The sequence below is a fragment of the Chrysemys picta genome, chromosome 4, assembly GCF_011386835.1.
Source record: "Chrysemys picta bellii isolate R12L10 chromosome 4, ASM1138683v2, whole genome shotgun sequence".
Classification (NCBI taxonomy): Eukaryota; Metazoa; Chordata; order Testudines; family Emydidae; genus Chrysemys; species Chrysemys picta.
Genome location: NC_088794.1, coordinates 109,233,840 through 109,254,639, shown reverse-complemented (window position 1 = coordinate 109,254,639; position 20,800 = coordinate 109,233,840). Strand labels below are relative to the sequence as shown.

General features: G+C 44.8%; 1 protein-coding gene across 2 annotated transcripts in view; it reads right to left on the bottom strand.

The window, feature by feature from the left end:
* LOC101949882 (signal recognition particle subunit SRP54) overlaps positions 1 to 20,800 on the bottom strand; it is an 83,926-nt gene that overhangs the window by 32,802 nt on the left and 30,324 nt on the right. The window contains exon 1 of one of the 2 annotated variants that reach the window (XM_005285343.3): positions 4,198 to 4,393. The exons of the other annotated variant lie outside the window; for it this stretch is intronic. Within the exon in view, the coding sequence (XP_005285400.2) occupies positions 4,198 to 4,290 (93 nt within the window). The 5' untranslated portion in view covers positions 4,291 to 4,393. Of the gene's footprint in view, positions 1 to 4,197; positions 4,394 to 20,800 lie in introns of those variants that run through there. 2 annotated transcript variants of the gene reach the window in all.

The window sequence follows — 20,800 nt, the reverse complement described above, 5'->3', positions numbered from 1 at the left end:
GAGTGGGCAAACTTTTTGGCCCGAGGGCCACATCTGGGTATGGAAATTGTATGGCAGGCCATGAATGCTCACGAAGCTGGGGTTGGGGTGCGGGCTCTGGGGTGGGGCCAGAAATGAGGAGTTCAGGATGCCGGAAGGGGCTCTGGGCTGGGGCAAGGCGTTGAGGTGGGGGGGGGGGTGAGGGCTCCAGCTGGGAGTGCGGGCTCTGGGGTGGGGCTGGGGATGAGGGATAGTGGGTGCAGGAGGATGCTCCGGGCTGGGACCGAGGGGGTTCAGCGAGTGGGAGGGGGATCAGGGCTGGGGTGCAGGAGGGAGCCAGGCGCTTACCTCAAGCAGCTCCCAGAAGCAGCGGCATGTCCCCCCTGGCTCCTATGTGGAGGTGCAGCCAGGCAGCTCTGCATGCTGCCCTGTCTGCAGGCGCTTGGGGCAGGGGCAGCGGCAGCGTGCAGAGCCGCCTGGCTGGAGTGCCGGAGCGGGGCAAGCCCCGGACCCCGCTCCCCAGCGGGAGCTCAAAGGTCAAATTAAAACATCTGGAGGACTGGATGGGGCCCCTGGGCCGTAGTTTGCCCACCGCAATCTAAACCTTAACATTGCATTAATTACACAGAAGTCAGTAAATTCTAAGATAGGAGCTACAGTAAAGGCTACTGTGGAAACTGTGTATATGCATTACAATAGGGCTCTTTGTTACATATCCACACAATGACAATGCAATACACCATAGAAATTATAATAATGGAACTGCCCATTTGTCTGCGCTACTCCTACAATAAAACTGTAATGATTCAATATTTATTATTTGTGTTTAAATTCTACTTTTCCACTACTCTTAAATGTATGTATGTAGCCTTGTGCACTGCTACATCTATAAAGTAAAAATCCTACAATCTTAATATTTAATTAATACAGTAGTTTGCTTTTAGTGTTATTCAAATTCCATTCTTAAGAGGTTCATATCTCAAAGAAATCAGTATCTAAACAATTTAAGAACATGTGAAGTGTGACTCAGACTAAATTAGTACACCTTGAAGGGGCTAAATATACCAGTGGGTTATTATGCTAGCTTTTCTATTTGCATACCTGAGCTCAAATCTTAGTTTGGATCACAAACAGGAATTAATTTAGTATTCTCATCTCATTCTCATTTGTGCACATCATAAAAGCATCACACAACCAGCAGTTTGCTAAGAACAGTAGCCCAAGAACAGAATAGCAGAAGTGATAAAGACTTGGCAATTCTCTGTGCTTGAGATCTTCAACATATATTCCTTGCTATGCATCCACACAGCTAAAACTCTCACCCAACCTCACATCAGCTTGTGAATGGATCACTACAATGACCTCTGCTTCAGCCTTGACAAATGCAATCCTCCCCGACTCATATCCATGCACAATGCTAAGGCAAAGATAATTCTCCCAGCTCAGCACTTTGACAATATCACCTCACTCTCTGCATCCAACCACTGGCTCCCCCTTCTCCATCAAATCACATTATTTGTCTTCAGCTTCAAGGCCCTTCTCAACCTATCCCTTATTATCTCTCACATGCTTTATTAAGATGTCAACTCCCATCTCTGCTCTGTCAGCCTTCACCACCTTACTTCTTGCAAACAAGTACCTTTGTGCTCTCTCCCATGCTATCCCACAAAATTGGGAGCAGCCTCTCGTAAACATCTGTGAAGCTACTTCATTGTGCTCTTTCAAATCCCTCCTTTAATAGGACACCTGCACAAATCTGGACAATGGTTAGGCTCCTGACACACTGAAACTGTTGCCTATTATGCTGGCCAATACAGTCTCATTGTTTCCTTGTGGTCCTGTCTGTATCCATCTGTCTCCTGTCTTATACTAGATTGTAAGCTATTTGGGGCAGGGAGTTTTTGTTCTGGGCTTGTACAGTGCCTAGCACAATAGGGCCAGGATCCGTGAAGGGGTCCTAGGTGTTACTGGAACACAAATATAATAATAGCGGACTTGGGTGCTCTGACAGAGCTGCTATGCTTGCTATAGTATGACTGACCTAAGACAGTGCTACAAGACCTCCTCAGTTTCACATGTACTCAATTCACATACTTAAAGAAAAATGCCAAGAGAAAAAAGTAATATGGAAACCAGGGCTGTGCATCAATCTTTTCAATCCATTAGCCTCATCACTTGTTCAGATCAGAAGTCCCCTAAAATTCTATACCAAACGATGTCCTTACTTTGTTTCAGGTAAAACTTGTCAACTTACACAAGCCTCAGTATAGGACAAAAGATCTAAAATGAGAGTAAAATAAAGATCAGGGAGCTTAAAGAAGCACTGAAAAAGTAGGCAGGCTTTAGTGAGAAATATTTCCATACACACTGCCTCCTAATGCCTTTATTGATCCTATTTTCTTTTGTTGTTGGGTTTTTGGGGGGAGGTTTGCACCTTTATTAAATTCAGTTGAAATATTAAAAAGTGTTCTACTGAGGGCAGCAACCACCAAAACACAATAACTGAAAACAGCCTGAGACTGGCTATAAAAGCGAAACTCTGTGAAATGCAAAAAGTAAACAAAGCATGAAGTAGTGAAAGAGCATATTACTTTTGGGGGGTTTTTAATGTTCACTTTTGGTCATCTCAGATGTCACTAGTAGCAGAGGTAAGGAAATTTGTCAGGTTAAAGACTATTTTTAAGAAGTAATGTCCCTTATATGTAAGATGGCTATATCTCAATACACTTGCCAAGTTAGCACCACAACTTGCTGAAAGCTGAAACTTGTCTGAATTTAAAATGTATCAAACTCATTTGTAACAGACATTATTTACTAAGTGAAGCACAAGAAATCTGGGCCAGTGCAGATATGTTTGAAGTGTTTAAACTTCTGAACAAATGAAGTGATTAATATTCTAGTATAAAATCTGAGACAGGTAAGAACCTAGTAAGCTTCCAATTTCCCCAATGCTATTCATGAGCCTGGATTCTGCAAAACCTTCCACGTGCAGAACTCTTAATGAATTCACTGGGAATTCTACATTGGAGGGCTTGCAAGATAAGGCCTGTGAATCAGGTATCACTTGGGGCCACCACCTCCACGATGCTGCTGCCCCCTGTTGTAAGAGATTAAAAAAAATTGACAAGACACACTATCTCACCAGTCAGTTATCATTAAACCAAAGCCACATACTAAAACTACATTGACTTCACTTGCACACCCTCACCCAGCTACACTGTACACAGCTAGTTTTGCCAGAAAAAAGTTTTTGTTCACAACCTAAATGGAATGAAAACAAATTAAAGCTCTATTTGAAAAAAAAAATCATGACAGGCATTGTAGTAAATGGTTGTGCTGCTTTGGCAAGCAAGAAAACAAGATGTAAGCTAGGAAGAAATACTGAGCTTCTCACACTTAAGCCAAAGTCCAAGAGACATTTTTTGCCCTCAATCCGACCCTACCAACCACTTGAGAGGAACCACTTGCCATCAGGTATTAAACTCTACAGAACCATCACCTGTAGGGTTACAAATAAGCCTTGACAAAAGTGGGCAGCCATATTTCAAGTCAATCATGCAGTTACTGAAGCAGTGATTTATGGAAAGAGGTCCAATTTTCTAAAGGTGGGAGGAGAAGCCAGAGGAAAGGGCCTTCAAGCTATACATTACAAGGTAAAACAATGTTGTGTCTATATATATTTGACAACTATTTTGAGCCACGGGAAGAGGCAAGTAAGGTCTAGAGTTTAGGGGGCTATTATTACCATCGAAATAAACAAAAAATTTGTAGTTATGTAGGATCTTCTACCCAAGACTCTCCAACCAATTTACAAACATTGATGACCCCAGCCTCACGCCAGTCCTGGGGGACAGGGAATCACTACCCTGTGGTAGCACAGGCAGGGCATTAAGCCGTGGAAAAGTGATTTGCTGAGGACCACCCACAGGAAGCGCTGGAAAAAGAACCCAGGAGTCCTGACCCCCAAACTCCTGCTTTAGCTACGGACCCACGTCACCCCCCGTTGTTCCCCTAGGGGCCGGGAAGCCTCTCTGCGGTGGGCAGCAGCTGCCCCACTAGCCCTCGGAAGAACAGAGAATAGGCTCCGGCCAGTCCCCCCATGGATGGTGTTGGGTCACCGTGTCCCGGCCCGACCCAGCCCAGCCCGGCCCCTCCCTTGTACGGGGCGGGGGATGAAGGCTCAGGCGGTGCCCCAGCCCCTGGGGAAGCCGGTCTCACCTGCTCCTGCTCCATGGCGCGGGGGGCAACGGCGGGTGCGGTCCCGGCTGGGGAGGCGCAGTACAGGGTGATAGCGGAGAGACCCTGCTCCATGCCCCCGCCAGACCACAGAAGCGGCGGCACAGGCCGAGCCAGACTCCGCCGGGCCCTGGGAAGTGAGGTCACGAGCGGCCCCGCCCGCCGCACGCACCCCCGGAGCGCAAGGGCGGGTGGAGAGGCCGTTGCCAAGCAACCGGCTGGGCCTGGCACCTCCTGTGGCGGAGAGTCCCGCAACCCCAGATATCGCCCAACTGCACAGCCAGGACCCACCCCCCCCCACAGCCGGGCCCCTCCGCCGCCAGAGACACCCCCCCCCCCATAGCCGGGCCCCTCCGCCGCCAGAGACACCCCCATAACTGGGCCACCACCGCCAGAGACCCACCCCCAATAGATAGGCCACCCACCCCCACAGCCAGGACCCCTGCTGCCACCCCAACAACCAGAAGCAGCCAGACGCCCACCTACCCCCAAAGCCAGGACCTCTGCCGCCAGACACCCACCTCTGTAGCCAGGCCACCCACACCCACAGCTGGACCACCTGAAGTCACTACCACCCACCTTCACAGCCAGACCCCTCTATAAGTAGAATACACTTTGATGTGGAATCATATTTTAATTTAGGTGATTACAGCATTGTTATTTATTTTCTTAGCAGATGCCCTTATCCAGGGCAACTTACAGTGCATACGAAGTATTATAGTTAAGCACAAGTACAAAAAATGTTTACAAATAAGAGCAAGAGGTTGTGTTTGTTGTCATCGTTGATGTTTGATTGGTCTTAAAACAAAAAAATAAAACTCGATATTTTTAGAACATTAACTCAATACCATGTTCTTGATACAATATGGTAGTAGACTACAAATGCAGAACAGAGCATATGTTTAAAATGTAGAGTGGGTATACTAATGTAATACAGTAGCAATAATAATTAATATACTGTAACTGTTTACTTATCAGAAAAAGCAGGCTGCCCTTGGTCAGATGACACTCCCCATAACAGCAACAGTTGCTTAGGAGGAACATAGCAAATGGGGAACAGATATGTTGCTACTAATGAGCATCTACTGTACCCACTTCCACTCAAAGAGACCAGAACTCCTTGTGACACTGGTAAACCTGGTGCCAGCTCTTGTCAAGTCTATAGGCATCAGCTGAGCACTGACAGACTGTTGACACTCGGTACTTCAAAGTAACACCCTGGAACCTCCATGTTTTACCACTGTGATATGATTGTGATATGCAGGGCCAGTGCAAGGAAGCAGGGCCGGCTTTAGGCCAATTCCACCAATTCCCCCGAATTGGGCCCCGCGCCTAAGAGGGCCCCACGCCCAGTGGCAGGGCTGCCCAGAGTGGGGGACAAGTGGCAGAGAATCCCTTCCCTGGCTAGAGGCGCTTTTTAATTTTTACTCACCCGACAGTGCTCTGGGTCTTTGGCAGCACTTTGGCGGCGGGTCCTTCACTCACTCCGGATCTTTAGCGGCACTTTGGCGGCGGGTCCTTCAGTGCCGCCAAAGACCTGGAGCGAATGAAGGATCTGCTGCCAAAGACTAGGAGTGCGGCCCGGTGAGTACAAGCCCCACGTGGGTTTTTTACATGTTTTTTTTTTTTTTTTAAGTCATCCCTGTCGGGGCCCCGTCAAAACTGTTGGAATCGGGCCCCGCACTTCCTAAAGCCGGCCGTGCAAGGAAGCTTTGCGCCCTAGGCGAAACTTCCACCTTGCACCCCCCCCCTCCAGCCCTGCGGCAGCTCCCCACCCCTCCCGCAGCAGCTCCCCCTCCCTCTGCCCTGAGGCGCAGTAGCTCCCTCCCCTGGGGAGCCGTGCGGCAGCTCCCCACCCCAGCTCACCTCTGCTCCGCCTCCTCCCCGAGCACGCCGCCCCCACTCTAATTCTCCTCCCTTCCCAGGCTTGTGGTGCCAAACAGCTGATTAGCGCCGCAAGCCTGGGAGGTGGGAGAAGTGGAGCAGCAACGGCGTGCTCGGGGAGGGGGCATAGCAGAGGTGAGCTGAGGTGGGGAGCCCTGCAGCAGTTCCCACCCCCGCCCTGAGGCACCCCTGCGGCAACTCCCCACACCCCCGGCCCAGGGAGCCTTGCGGCACCTCCCCACCCCAGCTCACCTCTGCTCCGCCTCCTCCCTGAGCACGCCGCCCCCGCTCTAATTCTCCTCCCAGGCTTGCGGTGCCAAACAGCTGATTGGCGCTGCAAGCCTGGGAGGCAGGAGAAGTGGAGCGGCGACTGCGCGCTCGGGGAGGAATGCTGTAAAAAAAAATTGGGGGCAGCGCTTTTTGGTGCCCCCAAATCTTGGCGCCCTAGGCAACCGCCTATTTCCCCTTAATAGTAGCACCGGCCCTGAGCCTACAACATTGGTTTGGATCAGGACAGAAAAGCCTGTGAATAAAGAAGAACAAAAGAGTTCTGGGAGGATTAAATGAGTTCTTCTTTCAAGAGAGAGAAGCCGGTGTTATAGAGGGGAACCAGACAGACACAGAAATCCCACTAGCAGTGTCTGAAGAAATTAGGCCTGCCTAGCTTACAAGTAGGGAATAGTAAGAATTTAGGTAAGATTGACATGGGTGGTTAGACCATTTGTTGTTTTAAAATCTTTTTTCTTTAAAGGCTTTATTCCCACTGCTAAAATAAATACTGTGGTTTTCAGAATGCTGCATGATCATATATACCACTGGTCAGAGACTTCCACAGAGAAGAATCACAGGTGCCAACCTCAGATGGAGATACTGGGTAAGCACTGTTGATACACAGAGTACTGTAGCCCACTGCCCAGTCTAGGAGGGGGGAGAATTATGGAATTCTGCACCCAGGACTGGTAAAGGTACGAAACCTGACACCTGAGGGGGAGCATGTAAAGAGACCAGGCAGGCAAAAGAGGTGCAGCTAGCCCTGTAACTGAGACAGGATGGTTTAAGCAAGAGCATAGCTGCTGCAACCACCACTACTACAAAGGCAAGAGAGGCTGGAGAACTCTGACTCCCTACACACACACATACTGTACAGAATTCATGTGTGGGCAGGGGAGAAGAGTACAAGGGCTGTGTTATCTACATTTAGAGACAGTTATCTTCATTACATGTGGCAAGGACCCCAACTGTAATACAAACCTACATAAGCTTTGTAGAAGGGTACATTGTAAGAGTAAACAAATAAACAAAAATGGAACAACAGCTTGAAATGGTGCAGGAGATAGAAACTTGACAATTTTCTTCAATATCTATAACCTTAGGTGGAAGACTGCATTTCTGCTGGCAATAATGGATAGGATTGTAGAGCATTCAACAACAGAGGTCCATTTAGGTCATAATGATTGGTTGTGAATTCTAAAAAGAGCTATTATCGCCTTTTTAAAGATGTATTATTCCACGGAACCCACTTCTAGTGACCTAGGAGAGTAAAACTGAATTAGTGAAAGAAAGAAAACCCCAAATTATTATATTTACAGCAACTGTGAAGTGCTCCCTAGACTTTCAGATAAGAAAAGTATAAAAATCCCTAGTGTTTTTGTTCAGATAAAACTGAACAGAAACGCTACGATGAGCACTATATAGGAAAATAAAAATGACTTCACCTCTATGTTGCCAGTTTAAATCCTAGTTAGGTCAGTGCTAACAAAAGAAGTATTAGCTATGCTCATGGCTTAAATTCAGCTGGAGCTGTCTGGAGCGGAGCTCTGGTAAATATTTTCAAACCTGCAGGAGCCCCACTGCCTCCCATGGGGCTGAAGCCCTGAGCCCCAGTGCTCCTCTCCCCCTCATGCTAAAACCCTAAGACTCTCACCCCACAGCTGAAGTCAGGAACCCCGAATGAGGCAGTAGAGGGGGGAGCCTCCGGGAAATAATCTCTGAGAATTTAAGCCCTGGCTGTGCTCAGCAGATGGTGTCAGCAGCCAGTTTGCTGCCCCCTGCCAGTACTATAACCGTAGCCCTTGTACAGTAGCATTGTGCCTGGCCTTCCCACCAACATGCCCACTAACACAGGAGGTTAGTGTGTTTTAATTTAGCAGTGTATTGAAAGTCCTAATGAAGAGTAGAAAGGCTGCTACTAGGAAATTAAGAATTCAACATCATGCCAAATGCTTGCCTGCACCCATGCCCTTTAATAGCTGTTTTGTTGCCTACATGAATTAATTATCCAGTTGCTAATGAACAGGTGTCTGTCCACCATTACAACTGCTTCCTGTGTTGGCGATCTCAGCAAAAAGGCTAAAAAATGAATGTCATGGACTGAGTTACTCTTTCATCCTTTGAGATCGAAGCTCACATAAGAGCTGCGTGTACTCTACCCATTTGTAAAGAGAGTGAAAAAGGGAAGTTTACCCGATTGTAATGGTTGTTCTTCAAGATGTCTGATCCCTATCTGTGTTCCACTGTTCGTATGCATGTGCTTCATGCCTGAGTCTGGAAATTCTTGCAAGAAGCATCCACTGGTCCATGCCTGCACCTTGCTCTCCTCATTCTCTGCTCTGAGGGCATAACAGACAGTGCAGACCAACCGCTTCGCCAGGTCCTTCTCTACCGTGAATCCAGACATAATCCAAAGCAGAGAGGAAGGAGGGAAGGTAGTGGAATACAGATAGGGACCACACATCTGGAAGAACTCCAGTTATAAGAGGGTATGTACATTCTCTCTTCTTTCAGTACTGGTCCCTATGTGTATTCCCACACAGTGGGTGACTGACGAGCAGCACTTCAGAGAGGAGGAGTTTGCAAGGATGTAGGTGGTATGACTGCTTGTAGAACTGCTGTCCCAAAGGATGCATCAGTAGAGAAGGCTTGGACCAAGACGTAATGACTTGTAGATGTGTGGATGGAACTCCATCTTGCTGCCTTGCAAATATCAAGCAAGGGTGCCTTGGGAAGCGATGCTACTGAGGCTGCTTGTGCTTTCATAGAGTGAGCCCTTATCCCATGTGGGTGGTCAGGGGGCAGATGTGCCAACTGATAAAGCAGGATACACCCAGCGATTAATTTAGAAATTCTTTGGGAGGAAATAGCTTGTTTTCAGATTCATTCCACAACAGCATTCTCTCATCTGTTTTGTCCTTTGCAGGTAAAATGCCAATGCTCGCCTCACATTGAGGGAATGAAGTCTCTTCTCCTTGCTGGAAGCATGGAGCTTCGGGAACAACACAGGTAAATTGATAATCTGATTTATGTGAAATTCCAAAACCACTTACGGGTCAATTTTGAGTGTAGTCATAGTGAAAGTGTCTTTATGGAATATTGTGTATGGTGGGTCTGCCATTAGGGCACCAAGTTCACCTATCCCTCCTTTTAGGAACCTAGACATTACTCGGTGAGTTGAGTCATAGTATTGGTGGGTGACCTGTTGATTGCCACCAGGTGAACCTGTAGCAAGCTAAGGGAAAGATCCATCATCTTGAGGTTAAAGAGGTAATCCAAGATAGTGGGAATACTTGCTGTTTCTGGAGACACGTGATTCTGCTGGGTCCAGAGAGAGAAACTCTTCCATTTGGCTAGATAACATTTTTGGGTGGAGTCCTTTCTGCTATGATTGAGAATGGGTTGTACAGCTTCAGAGCAGGAATGTTTTAGGTTTGACATCCATCCAAATACCAAGCAGTGAGGTGAAGAGCATCCGGGTGAGGTGACTGACCTTGCTGTTCTCTTGAGTCAAGAGATTCAGGAAGAGCTGAATGCTGATGGTTGGATGGGTTGATATTCCTAGGAGATTTGGTAACCAGAACTGCATGGGACATTTGGGCATGATGAGGATGACTTGTGCTCTGTCCTGTCGAATTTTCCAAAGAACCCAAGGTAGCAGTGGAATAGAAGGAAAGGCATAGTCCAAATGGTTTGTTCAAGGGAGTAGGGAGAGCATTGTCTCTGGAGTACCAGCCTTGGTTTTCTTTGGAGCAATATATGTTGCTTCTCCTGGGAGGCAAACAGATACAAAGTGGGAGTTCCCCACTGAATGAAGATGCTGTTTACCACAGAACAGTGTAACTCCCATTTGTGATTGACAATGAAATGCCTGCTGAGGCTGTCTGCCAGCAAATTCTGAGCTCCTGGGAAGTACACTGCGTTAGGGTGATGTGATTCCTGATACACCAATTCCATAAGTTGACTGCTTCTATACATAGGGACATGAATCTTACTCCTTCCTACTTGTTTATGTAGAATACGGCCCCCCAGCTGAATAAGGAGGTGTCTATAATTATCATCTTGTCGGGGACAGCAAAGGAACACCCATGCACATTTGTCCAGGAGCTTTCCAGCAAGTCAGTTGAGACTCTCACTTTGATGGGAATTGTCACTATGGTGTTTGTGCTGTGTTTGCTTCATGTAGATATTGTTCAAAACCAAGCTTGCAAGCCACAGAGGAGGAGTACAGGGTGGGTAAAAACAATTTGTTTGAAAAAATTTAAAAATCAGATTTAAAAAAAAAAGTTTTGATGTTTCTATTTAAATTATAATAAATTTTTATTTTAAAAAATAAATCTGTTTAAAATTAAATCTGAATTAACAGAAAATATGTTAAGGTCTAAACTTACTATAATCTCTTATAACATTTAAATAAAAAATAAATATGCTGACTCCATGTGCCTCTATCAAAAACTTTGAGTTAAAGGCTGTTTTTCTATATAAAGGAAGAATCAGGAGAAAAAACTGCTAAGTTTTGAGGTCAAGCTTTGTAAGTATGACATAACTGGTCGTGTACTGTATAAAGGGCTTCTTTTGTTTAATAAAAATAAAGTTTATATTCTGTTTTGTGTGTTTGTTTAAATTTCATTTACCATCCTAATGTAGCTTGATACAAATCGTGACTAAAAAGTTATTTTTTGTAAATAAACAATGTATCATTCATGATTTTCTAACATACTAAAAACATACAATTAATAAGAATCTAAAAATATTAAGCTATATAATTGTGCATAGGGAGATAAGTCCTCACCCTGACTAAGTCTAAGGTTGCTCCTATTAATTCTGTAGTCTACATCGGAATCAGGGTAGACTGTTCCATGTTTACACAGATTCCCAGGGATGCTGGGAGATGGAGCAGTGACAAGGTCCATGTCAGGATTTCTAGGCATGTCTTTCCTGTGAGAAGCCAGTCATCTAAATATGGGAAGATGATGGAGCTGCCCCTTCTGAGCTGTGCTGCTGTTACTGAAAACACTTTAGTGAAGACCTTGGGTTGTGTTGCTAGACAGAATGGGAGTGCCCTGTATTAATAGTGGTTGGAAGCCACCACAAACCTGAGAAATCTTCTGTGGGAAGGGTGAATTATGTGAAAGTATGTATCTTTCATATCAAGAGCTGTGAACCATGTGTCCTTTTCCAGAGTTGGTTTTATCAATGCCAGTGTATCCAAGCAGAATTTTTGTTTGCAAATAAAAATATTGAGTTATTGCAGGTTGAGAATGGGTCTCCATCCTCCTCCTTTCTTGGGAACTAGAAAATATTTTGAATACACCCCTTTTCCCTGGTGTTAAAGAGGTATCTGCTCCTGCTCCCCATTGGAGAAGAGATTCTATTTCTTGAAAGAGGGTCAGCTCCTGGGAGTGATTCCCGAAAAGGGCAGGGAAGGAGGTTTTGGAGGGAAAAGGGAAAGAAACTCAATGGTATAGTTGGAATGGATGATATCCAACACCCACTTGTCCACTGTTATTGCCTTCAGGTTGTAGGAAAAAAGTGCTAGGTGGCATGAAAGGAGACCTGAGGATGAGGTGGGGATGGCATCAATATTGGTTTGCAACTCCCGAGCATCTCATCAAAAGTATCTTTTAAACAGGCTGGTGAGGTTGGGGTTGTTGTTGTTGAAGTGGAAAGAGGAGGGTATCATGTTTTTTGCATCTTCTGTCATTTGCGAGGTGCTTCGTAACGGCATGGATTGTAAAATGGCTTCGTCACAGGCCTTGGTTTGCTTATGGCATTTCATCTTCAGGGCCAGTGTATATATACCAGGGAGTGGAAGGTTGCCCTAGAGTCTTTTAGTGAGTGCAAAGACTTACCTGTCTTTTTGTTTAAGACTGGTCTCTAAGGGCAAGTCCTCTACAGTGTTCTGGCCATCACTGGGAAACTGGGAAGAGTATAGCCATGATTCCCAGCCCATCACAATGGCAGTTGCCATTGATCTTGATGCTGTATCGGCTGCATTGATCATTGCCTGTAATGAAGTTCTGGTCACCAGCTTGCCTTCATCAATAAGGCCCTGAAACTGAGCCCTGTCCTGCAGTGGTAATTTGTCTTTCAAATCTAGGAGCTTTGAATAATTTAGAAAATCATATTTAGCCAACAGCGTTTGATAGTCTGCTATTCTAAAATGGAGGCTTGTAGATGTAAATACCTTCCTCCTGAAGGTCCAGATATTTGGCCTTTTTATCAATGGGGATGGTTCTTGGGTGTTGCTGCCTGTATTTTTCTGTGGCTGTAATGGAATGCTAAACTGTATTATACTGTTCATCCACTAGGTGAACACATCTGCTGTGTATGAGGAAGCTCTGTGACCAGTCCATATCTGGTACAGAAGTACATGACAGTGGTAGCCTGAACAACCAGGGAGTTTGGTGTAGGGTGGGTAAATAAAAACTCTACTCCCTTTGCTGAGACAAAGTAACACTTGTCAGCCCTCTTGGGAATAGGGGCTCATGTTGCCAGTGTATACCAGGAAGCCCTTACTGGTTCCAGTATGTCTTCATTCACTGGAAGTGCTATCTGGCTGGATCTCATGGGTTGAAGGATGTCCAAGAGCTTATGCTGTGTGTCCTGGACCTCTAGAAGGAGATTTGGAGCTCTTCCATCTCCCTCTGTAGGAGCTTCTGGAATTCTGTGGTCATCCAAAGGACATGGTGAAGCGGAGCAGCCACCTCATCTGGCGATGAGGAGAGATCCATTGGTACCAGCGGAACTGGCTCATTCCCCTTTTCCTCTATGACTTCAGGAGGAAGTATTGATTGCTGTCTTGGAGGGGTGATATGACGCTCTATTAGATTGCACAGATCCTGCAACTCCTGGTTTGGGTGGATGACGCTGGTTCCAGGAAGCTCTCAATATCTTGTCTGGACTAAACTCCCTTGGTGGAGGTGATGGTGGTTCCTCCAGTACAGCTGCTTTCCCCAATGACAAGCCGGTGAGATCCAGCTCAATTGGTGGTGCTGTCAGTTCCATTGAAGGAAAGTCCTGGCTAGTAGACAGGATGGGGGCTAGACTTATTTTCCCATATTCCATGTCTCCTGATGAGGACAAAATCTCCCTGGTAAGGATCGGTCCCAGCAACAGGGGAGATTGCAGATCTGAGAGAACAAAGATGTCCTCCAGAGTGGTGTATATATTTACACACGCTGGGGCACACAGGGTCTTGTCTGCCTCTCCCATCAGAGTTGATGTGGGAAGACTCTTGATTGGCAGATCCATTTGGAGTCATTGCAGTACTATCAATATATGAGTCTCCCATCTAGTGCTCTTTCTCATTATTGGTGGTTCTTGGACCCTTGACCTGGATGGTACCACAGGCGGCATTACTGCCCATGCAAAGTCCAGTATCAGGAGGGCCTTGATCCTTTGTGCCTTCTTATCCTACTCCTGAGGCTTAGGACATCTGAAGTCCTTGGAACTTGGGTGCAAAGACTCACCCAACTTGGACAGGCTCAGGGAGGAATTTATCCGCTTCAAAGTGGACTTAAAGGGGGATCTGCTCTTGTGCATATGAAAGTATCCCTCACTCTAATGGGGAAACCCCAAAGAACAGTCTCTGGCTTTGCCCTTTCCCGCTTCTGCATCAGACCTTCTGTTAGGAAGTGTGTTCCTCAATGACTCTGGCCAATGTACAGGGAGGTCCTCCCAGCCTGAGTCTGACTGAAGCCTCATAGCTTTCTCCAGATGGTACTTTTTAAGCTGGAGTTCTTGCGCCTGTCAGGTCTGGCTGGGGAAAAGGAAACAGATACTGCACTGCGTGGAGATACGCATTTCTCTGAGACAGTAAAGGCAGTGCTGGTGGTCATTGCTGACTAAGAAAGAGTGGTGACCGAACAGAGTTTTCAAAGCCTGAAATTCTGGGTATAAGCTAATTCCTGTACCAGGGAGGTGGGAAATTTCCCCCAGATTAGAGATTCTAACTATTCACTAGTTATCCTAATAAGACTATTAATACTATCTACACTAATGATCTAAAACTATATAAAACTTTGAAATATTTACAGATTTGAAGACAAGGATGCAAAGAAAGGAGAAGCTCCAGCCACTGGAGATTCCAACACAGGCCATGCGGTGGTAAGGAGGAACTGGAGAAGTAATTGGTCTGCTTTGCCCCTTATATGCTTGGAGCAGAGCACGGGGAGAGTAAAGGCACAGGCACAGATCAATGGACACTGCTTGCAAGAGTTCTCCAGTCTAAGGTGCCTGGAGCACATGGATACCCACCATAGAATACATGTAGGGACTAGCACTTGAAGAATTGGATTTGTCAAACCCATCAATCTAAGTCCTTCAATGGACTTTCGCTTCTCTAATAAAAAAATAAGACAAATGTACAAAACATGTACCTAGTCATATTAACTGAGGCTCTAGAGTTGGCAAGAAATAAAAGGCTGCAAAAGTTACACTTTTAAAATAAAATTCTTGACGACTTCCAGCTGCCAGAATCTTGAGGACACACTCTTGAAATTCTAGATGATTTATCTCCAAGTGTTTATTTTTGGGAGGTGCCTACTTTTAGGTCATTAGGCATTACTGACTAAAATTTTCTCAGGGTGTCTGTTATTTGCAAATTCTCAGCTGTCCTGGCCATCTGTTTGAATTCAGTAGAAATATAAAGTTATGTATTTTAACTAACCACATCAGTGACAAGAGGCTTTGTCATTGGTTTTGTGATAAAGATAAAAAAAATCTCTAATCCAGGGGTTCTCAAACTTCATTGCCCTTGGGCTTCAGCTCCAGACAGTGGGGGTTGGGCTTCAGCAAGTCTCAGCCAGCCCTGGCGACCCCATTAAAATGGGGTCCCAACCCACAGTTTGAGAACCGCTGCTCTAATCTATGAAAATAACACAAGATGCTTATAGCACTAGCTGAGTATAAAGAGGTAAACCAGTTTTGTACATTACCTACTCACCAACTTAATGTGCTGCTGCCTTGTTCTCTAGTTCTCTCTAGTAGTTCTTTCAATGCACTAGTTACAAGAATCTCCATGAATAGGTGAACTGCAAAACCAAAACATTGGTTTAGGTCTTTTTGCTTCTTTAAAATGTCAGGCCTCCTTTATAAATTAGAAAGAATAGAAATCCTCCTTCTGCAGAATAGGGCAGAGTGCTGAGGGAGGAAGAAGGGGAGGAGAGAGGATGCAGGGAGGGGCACAATAGGCTCTGCCTGGGGAAGGGGTGTAGGAGTTGCTGCTACTGACTTCTATAGATGCAGCATTTTTACCAAGCTTCCCCATGTCTGGTGTAACTAAGTTTCACAAGAGTATGGCTCTGGACCATGGTCCCACCAAGAGGGTGCATGGAGGAATTACAGATAGTGGAGCCAGCAATTTAATTTGGCTGTCGAGGCAGCACTGTAGCATTATCTCCTACACATCTCCCTTTTCCGGATCCATTATTTCACAGGATCCAGTTTTAAATTGCTTTATCATAGAGAAGTCAACGCAAGTCAGACTCAGTGTATTCTCATTTGCAGGTCATGTTTATGAACTAAACCAACACTAGATAACTTCCTCTCCCTCCCCCTATAACAAGCTCCCAACAGTCTAAGCGCTTCTTTATAATGGTGAACTACTACACTTGCCAGAAGGAAGAGGTATCTTTTCATAGCCTACCTACTTATCACTTTTCAGCTCATGTTTTGATGCCTTTATTACAAACTCTAATTCCAAAACAAAAGCTTATATTAAAAATAAAAAGACAAGAGGCCACCTACATTTCACTACTGAACTAGCAATTTGTGCACAGTGATGTGTATGTCTATTTGAAGACCGGTTCACATACCCAGTAGGTTAGGAAATGCCTATTGCACATGCTGCTGCAGGAGCTGCTGTAGGAAGATTTCACCAGTGTCTTGACCTGACAATCACTGTCTAGTGGCAGTAACTGAGATTTGAGATAACCATAAAATTGTAAGAAAGCCACAGTTGTGCTCTGAGTTGAAAATAGAAATAAAGAACCATTTGTCTCTGTGGATTGGCCTGTACAGAAGTACAGTGCTTCACTGTTCCTGTTCAATATATCCCTTCTTTGTAAGTTTAATTTTCATTAAGGGCATTCAACTCTAAGTCTAAACTCTTGCATATAAAGTTCTGGTTGAGAAGATGGTTATATGAATCTTCTTCCGTTGCTAAAACAGAAAACATGTTATCTTTTCAACAGTTTATAGATTACATTGATTTTGATCATTGTTTATAATGAACCAAAATAGGTAGTTCGAGTAACCTGTTCACTTCCATACAGTTATTTGAAAACAGCACCCTTGCAATTGCAGGACTGCTCGCATGTAAAATGGTAACACAAAAGTGTCCATAGTTTTGATACAGGTAGTTTAATTTTTTATTTTTTTTTAGACAAAGGAACAGTTGTACAAGATCTCTCATAGGGATAACATAAAACGGCAAAAATGTAGTGTTTTCAATTGAGGAACTGCATGTCAAGTTTACTAAGATACTACATATCTGATGTATTGAATATGAACTATGCTGACAATGCCAAGATCATTACTGTAGCTCAGAGTTATAAATAAAAATACTCCTGGGGGAATGCTGCACCACAGCACCTATTTCATGTGTTATGCATATTTTTAATTTTTTTTTTTTGCAGAAAATAGCTTCTGCTGAAAAGGTGCTGCAGTTCTGCCTTCTGCCCACCAGAGGGCACTGTGGTTCTAGAACACAGCAGCCACTCCTGGCCAGTCCTAACTAGGATAGGGAAGAAAAAGAGCCTGCAATGCTTTATTCATAGCACCTGTCAGGCCAGGTCAGGAAACAGGGGATATGGGGAGACAGACAGCGTGGGGGGGGGGGGGGGGTCAGACAAGGGCTCATAAGGGCTAGTGGGGGAGGATAGACTGGGGCAGGGTCTGAATGGTAGTGGAAGCACAGGGGGGAGGGAGGTGCAGGGCCACATGGGCAGAGGGTGAGGGGTGAGTGGGGGTATAGACACACAGGAGGACAGGGGGAGAGGGCTGACTGATGGAGGCAGGGACACATGGGCAGAGGGGGATGGGGTGCATAGCTATAGGGGGAGAGGGTGTCTGAGTGGGAGTGAAGGGACATGTGGACAGAGACATATGGGGACAGGAGCAGATGCACCTTGACTGAATGGGAGAGGCCAGGGGTCTGCATGGGTGAAGCTCCCCAACTCCCTTACACTCACTCCCTGCCCCCCCCAAAACCTGTTCCATACTTTTCCCACCCATACCCAACAACCCTTCAAGTTCACACCCAGGCTCCTTCCCAGCAATTACTTCCCTCAGCCCAAGCCTTTACACTGCTTCTGAGGGGGGTGGGAAATATGGTTCTGTTCCATAGTTTAAAATGAATTATTACTCAGTTCTGTATTAATATGCCTAGTATGAATCTGTAAACCCACATTTCCTGAATCTTTTAGTGTTGTCTGTATTGTTACAGAAATACATGCTGACATGGATTTTGAAATAAATTACCAAAATAATTGAAAGTGGTGTGATTATATTGTTATTTTGAAAAATAAAATATCAGTAATTTTGCAGAATTTTAAAACTGGGTGCAGCATTTTTATTTTTTTGATGCAGAATTCCCCCCGGAGTGTAAAACCAAGCCATATTGTCATTTTACCTTGCACAGTGAACTGGGTCAACAACACTCCTCAGCATCAGTTTTATTTGGATTTGTTTACAGTGTAGGCTTGCCATGTGTTTTTGCCCAAACCTTCACTCATCCACTCAAAGCTCTTAGCATCTAGGTGTATGTTGAACAGGTTACATTTGGGGGAATGTATCAGAGCCCACCTAAAGTATCTTTACTCTTTTCAAGAGACAATTGGCTGACCAGTCCCTAAACAGATCGTTGCTATGATATATCACCCTAACTTTAAAAAGAATTGATGTTATTAACCGTGTCCACAAAAGTTCATTTTTTTTAAATGAAAGAGGGGAAATAAAGGGTTTTGTTCTTTTTGTATAAAGGGCCTGTCCAAATTACAGTCACAACCACCTTAAGGGATCCACATCCATTTCCATACTATGTTGTAAGTAGGGTCCTAAGAGATAAAGAAGGTGGGTGCTATAAAACAGAAGGATAGCTACCTCAGAAGCCAACTTGACAAGACAGATGTCAGGAAAGGACCAGAATCTGAGAGATAGTAAGAGAAACCTCTTCACACAAAAAGGATCCTACTACCCCTAGAAGCAATGCAAGCTGAAGATGTGAACATATGCTAAAAAGTTAAAGCTTGTAGAAGAAAAAGCATTACTAGGTTCAGATAGAGAAATACCAAATGTTACATGGGAGAACAAAAACCACTTAAAATGGGAAAGGGTGAGAAGGGCTGTAGCTGGTCTCATGTGCAAGAACAAATAATATAAGGCCACTATGAATTTGATTCTCCCATGCTGTAACTAATTTTGATATCGCCTCCTACAATACGTACTCCACAAGATGTAGAAAAATTGACTGAGCAGTAGAATTATGTTTGTATGTATTCCAAGTTACACTTGCACAGTATTTAGGTGATTACTACTATTCTGTTTAGGCTGAATACTTCAGACTACACTTGAAGAGGGATGGAGTGTGTAAAGCCACCATTATTACAAGCAGCAAGCATTCAAAGCAGGATGTAACAGCCTGTCACACTTCAGCCAAAGATAAAACCGTACAAAGATGAATATTGTTGCTGTATAGCTAACACTTCCCCACACGCTGATAAGATTGACAGCTTCCTCACATACTATTCTTTCCTACAAATCGTGGCAGGAAGTCTTGATTAGTCTCTTGCGCAGCGCAATGTCAACATTTTGTCTTTTCGCTGCAAGGCCCTGTCTATATTATAAATACAGCCATATCAGAGACCTGGTTTCAGCTCAACGTGGTTTTCCACTGACTGCAGTGTAAACAGGGTAATAAGAGGAAAGAAAAACAGGTTAAAGTATGTTTTACTACAGATTTCACACTTGGGAGAAATGACACTTGTTACCTCAGGAAACAAGACAATACATTTGTACAATGTAAACAAATCCTCATTGGCCTCCTAATGCTGTACTCGATGCCTCATGTTTTTGCCTGTAAATCAGAAACTTTCATTAAAGTTTTAAAAGATTTTTTTTAATAAAAGGTATTTACAATGGTACTAAGCAGGCTGATGTTTCAGTATACCAAACCCCAAACCTTGTTTAACACTATTTAATGTTGGGCAGTGACATTAACACTTTTGACTCTTTGGGCCCATATATTCCACTGAAATTAATACAAACACCCCCTCCCCAGTCAACAATTGATAGACAGAAAATAGATATTGAAAAATCTGTCCTTGCCCTTCACCCACCCCCTCAATAATTCTTCCATGACTCCAGAACTTTGAAGCATGCCTGAAGGTCAGTAGATTCTGCCTATTTCAGACCAGGGCTGGGGATTAAGTTCCAAAATCAAAGATCCTCACACAATTGCCAGCTAATGCCTTCTCTTTTATACAAAAGGAAGTTCTAGCTTAAGCACCCCTGCTCACTCAGAACATCATTTATCCGATCTAATTGGGATGGGAGCCAGATTGGATAATCAAAAATTCAGATAAGCTGGAGAATGGGAAAATGCAAGGCTGCAGCACCATCTAGCGGCCACAGGTGAGACCACCTGCTTCTGGACCTGTGCGCGCAGGTTGTTAGGTTAATACATAAAACCACATAATGAAGGGTCAGATAAATGGGGTTCTACTGTACAGGGAGAAAAGTGGTCTCTGAATTAGTCAGTCTATGGCCATTTAGAGTTTTATGGTCAATATCAATATTTTAAATTCCATTTAGTGCAGATTATAGAGCACCAGTGTATTATGCTCACAGCAAAATACACTGCTTAATTAGCAGTCTGGTGAGATTAAGACAAAGCTGATGTCATGAGTGTACTGAAGATACTTGAAACCCAGGTCTCCTCAATAACCCTCTCAACACACACACACACACACACACACACACACACAACAGGAGACGCGATAAGAAGCAATCTTGTGAGATTCTGCACAAGATGTCCATGGAAAGGAGCAGCAGTTCCCCCCCAAAACCAGTCTCTGAGAATGCGCAGTAAAGGAGGTAGATGCACACCAACGAGCAGCCCTATCTACCCTGATTTCGGTCTGCAGGCAACTCAACACCTCACATTCAAGGATATCAAAAGGCATATATTTCCTCTGGTCATCTCTCTAGTAACTGTTATTTAAGTACTGCTATCAGTGAGCAGTGGCCAGCTACACCAGTGGTCTCCAAAGTGAGGTGCATGCACCCCAGGGGGTACGCAAGAGGATCCTTGGGGGCGTGTGGCAGGAGGAGCACTTTTTTTTGAGCTTTATCAGGCAGTAGTCCGAGCAGCTTTTTTTTTTTTTTTGGCACTTTGGCAAAAATGGTAGAGCTGGCACAGCGGGGGGGG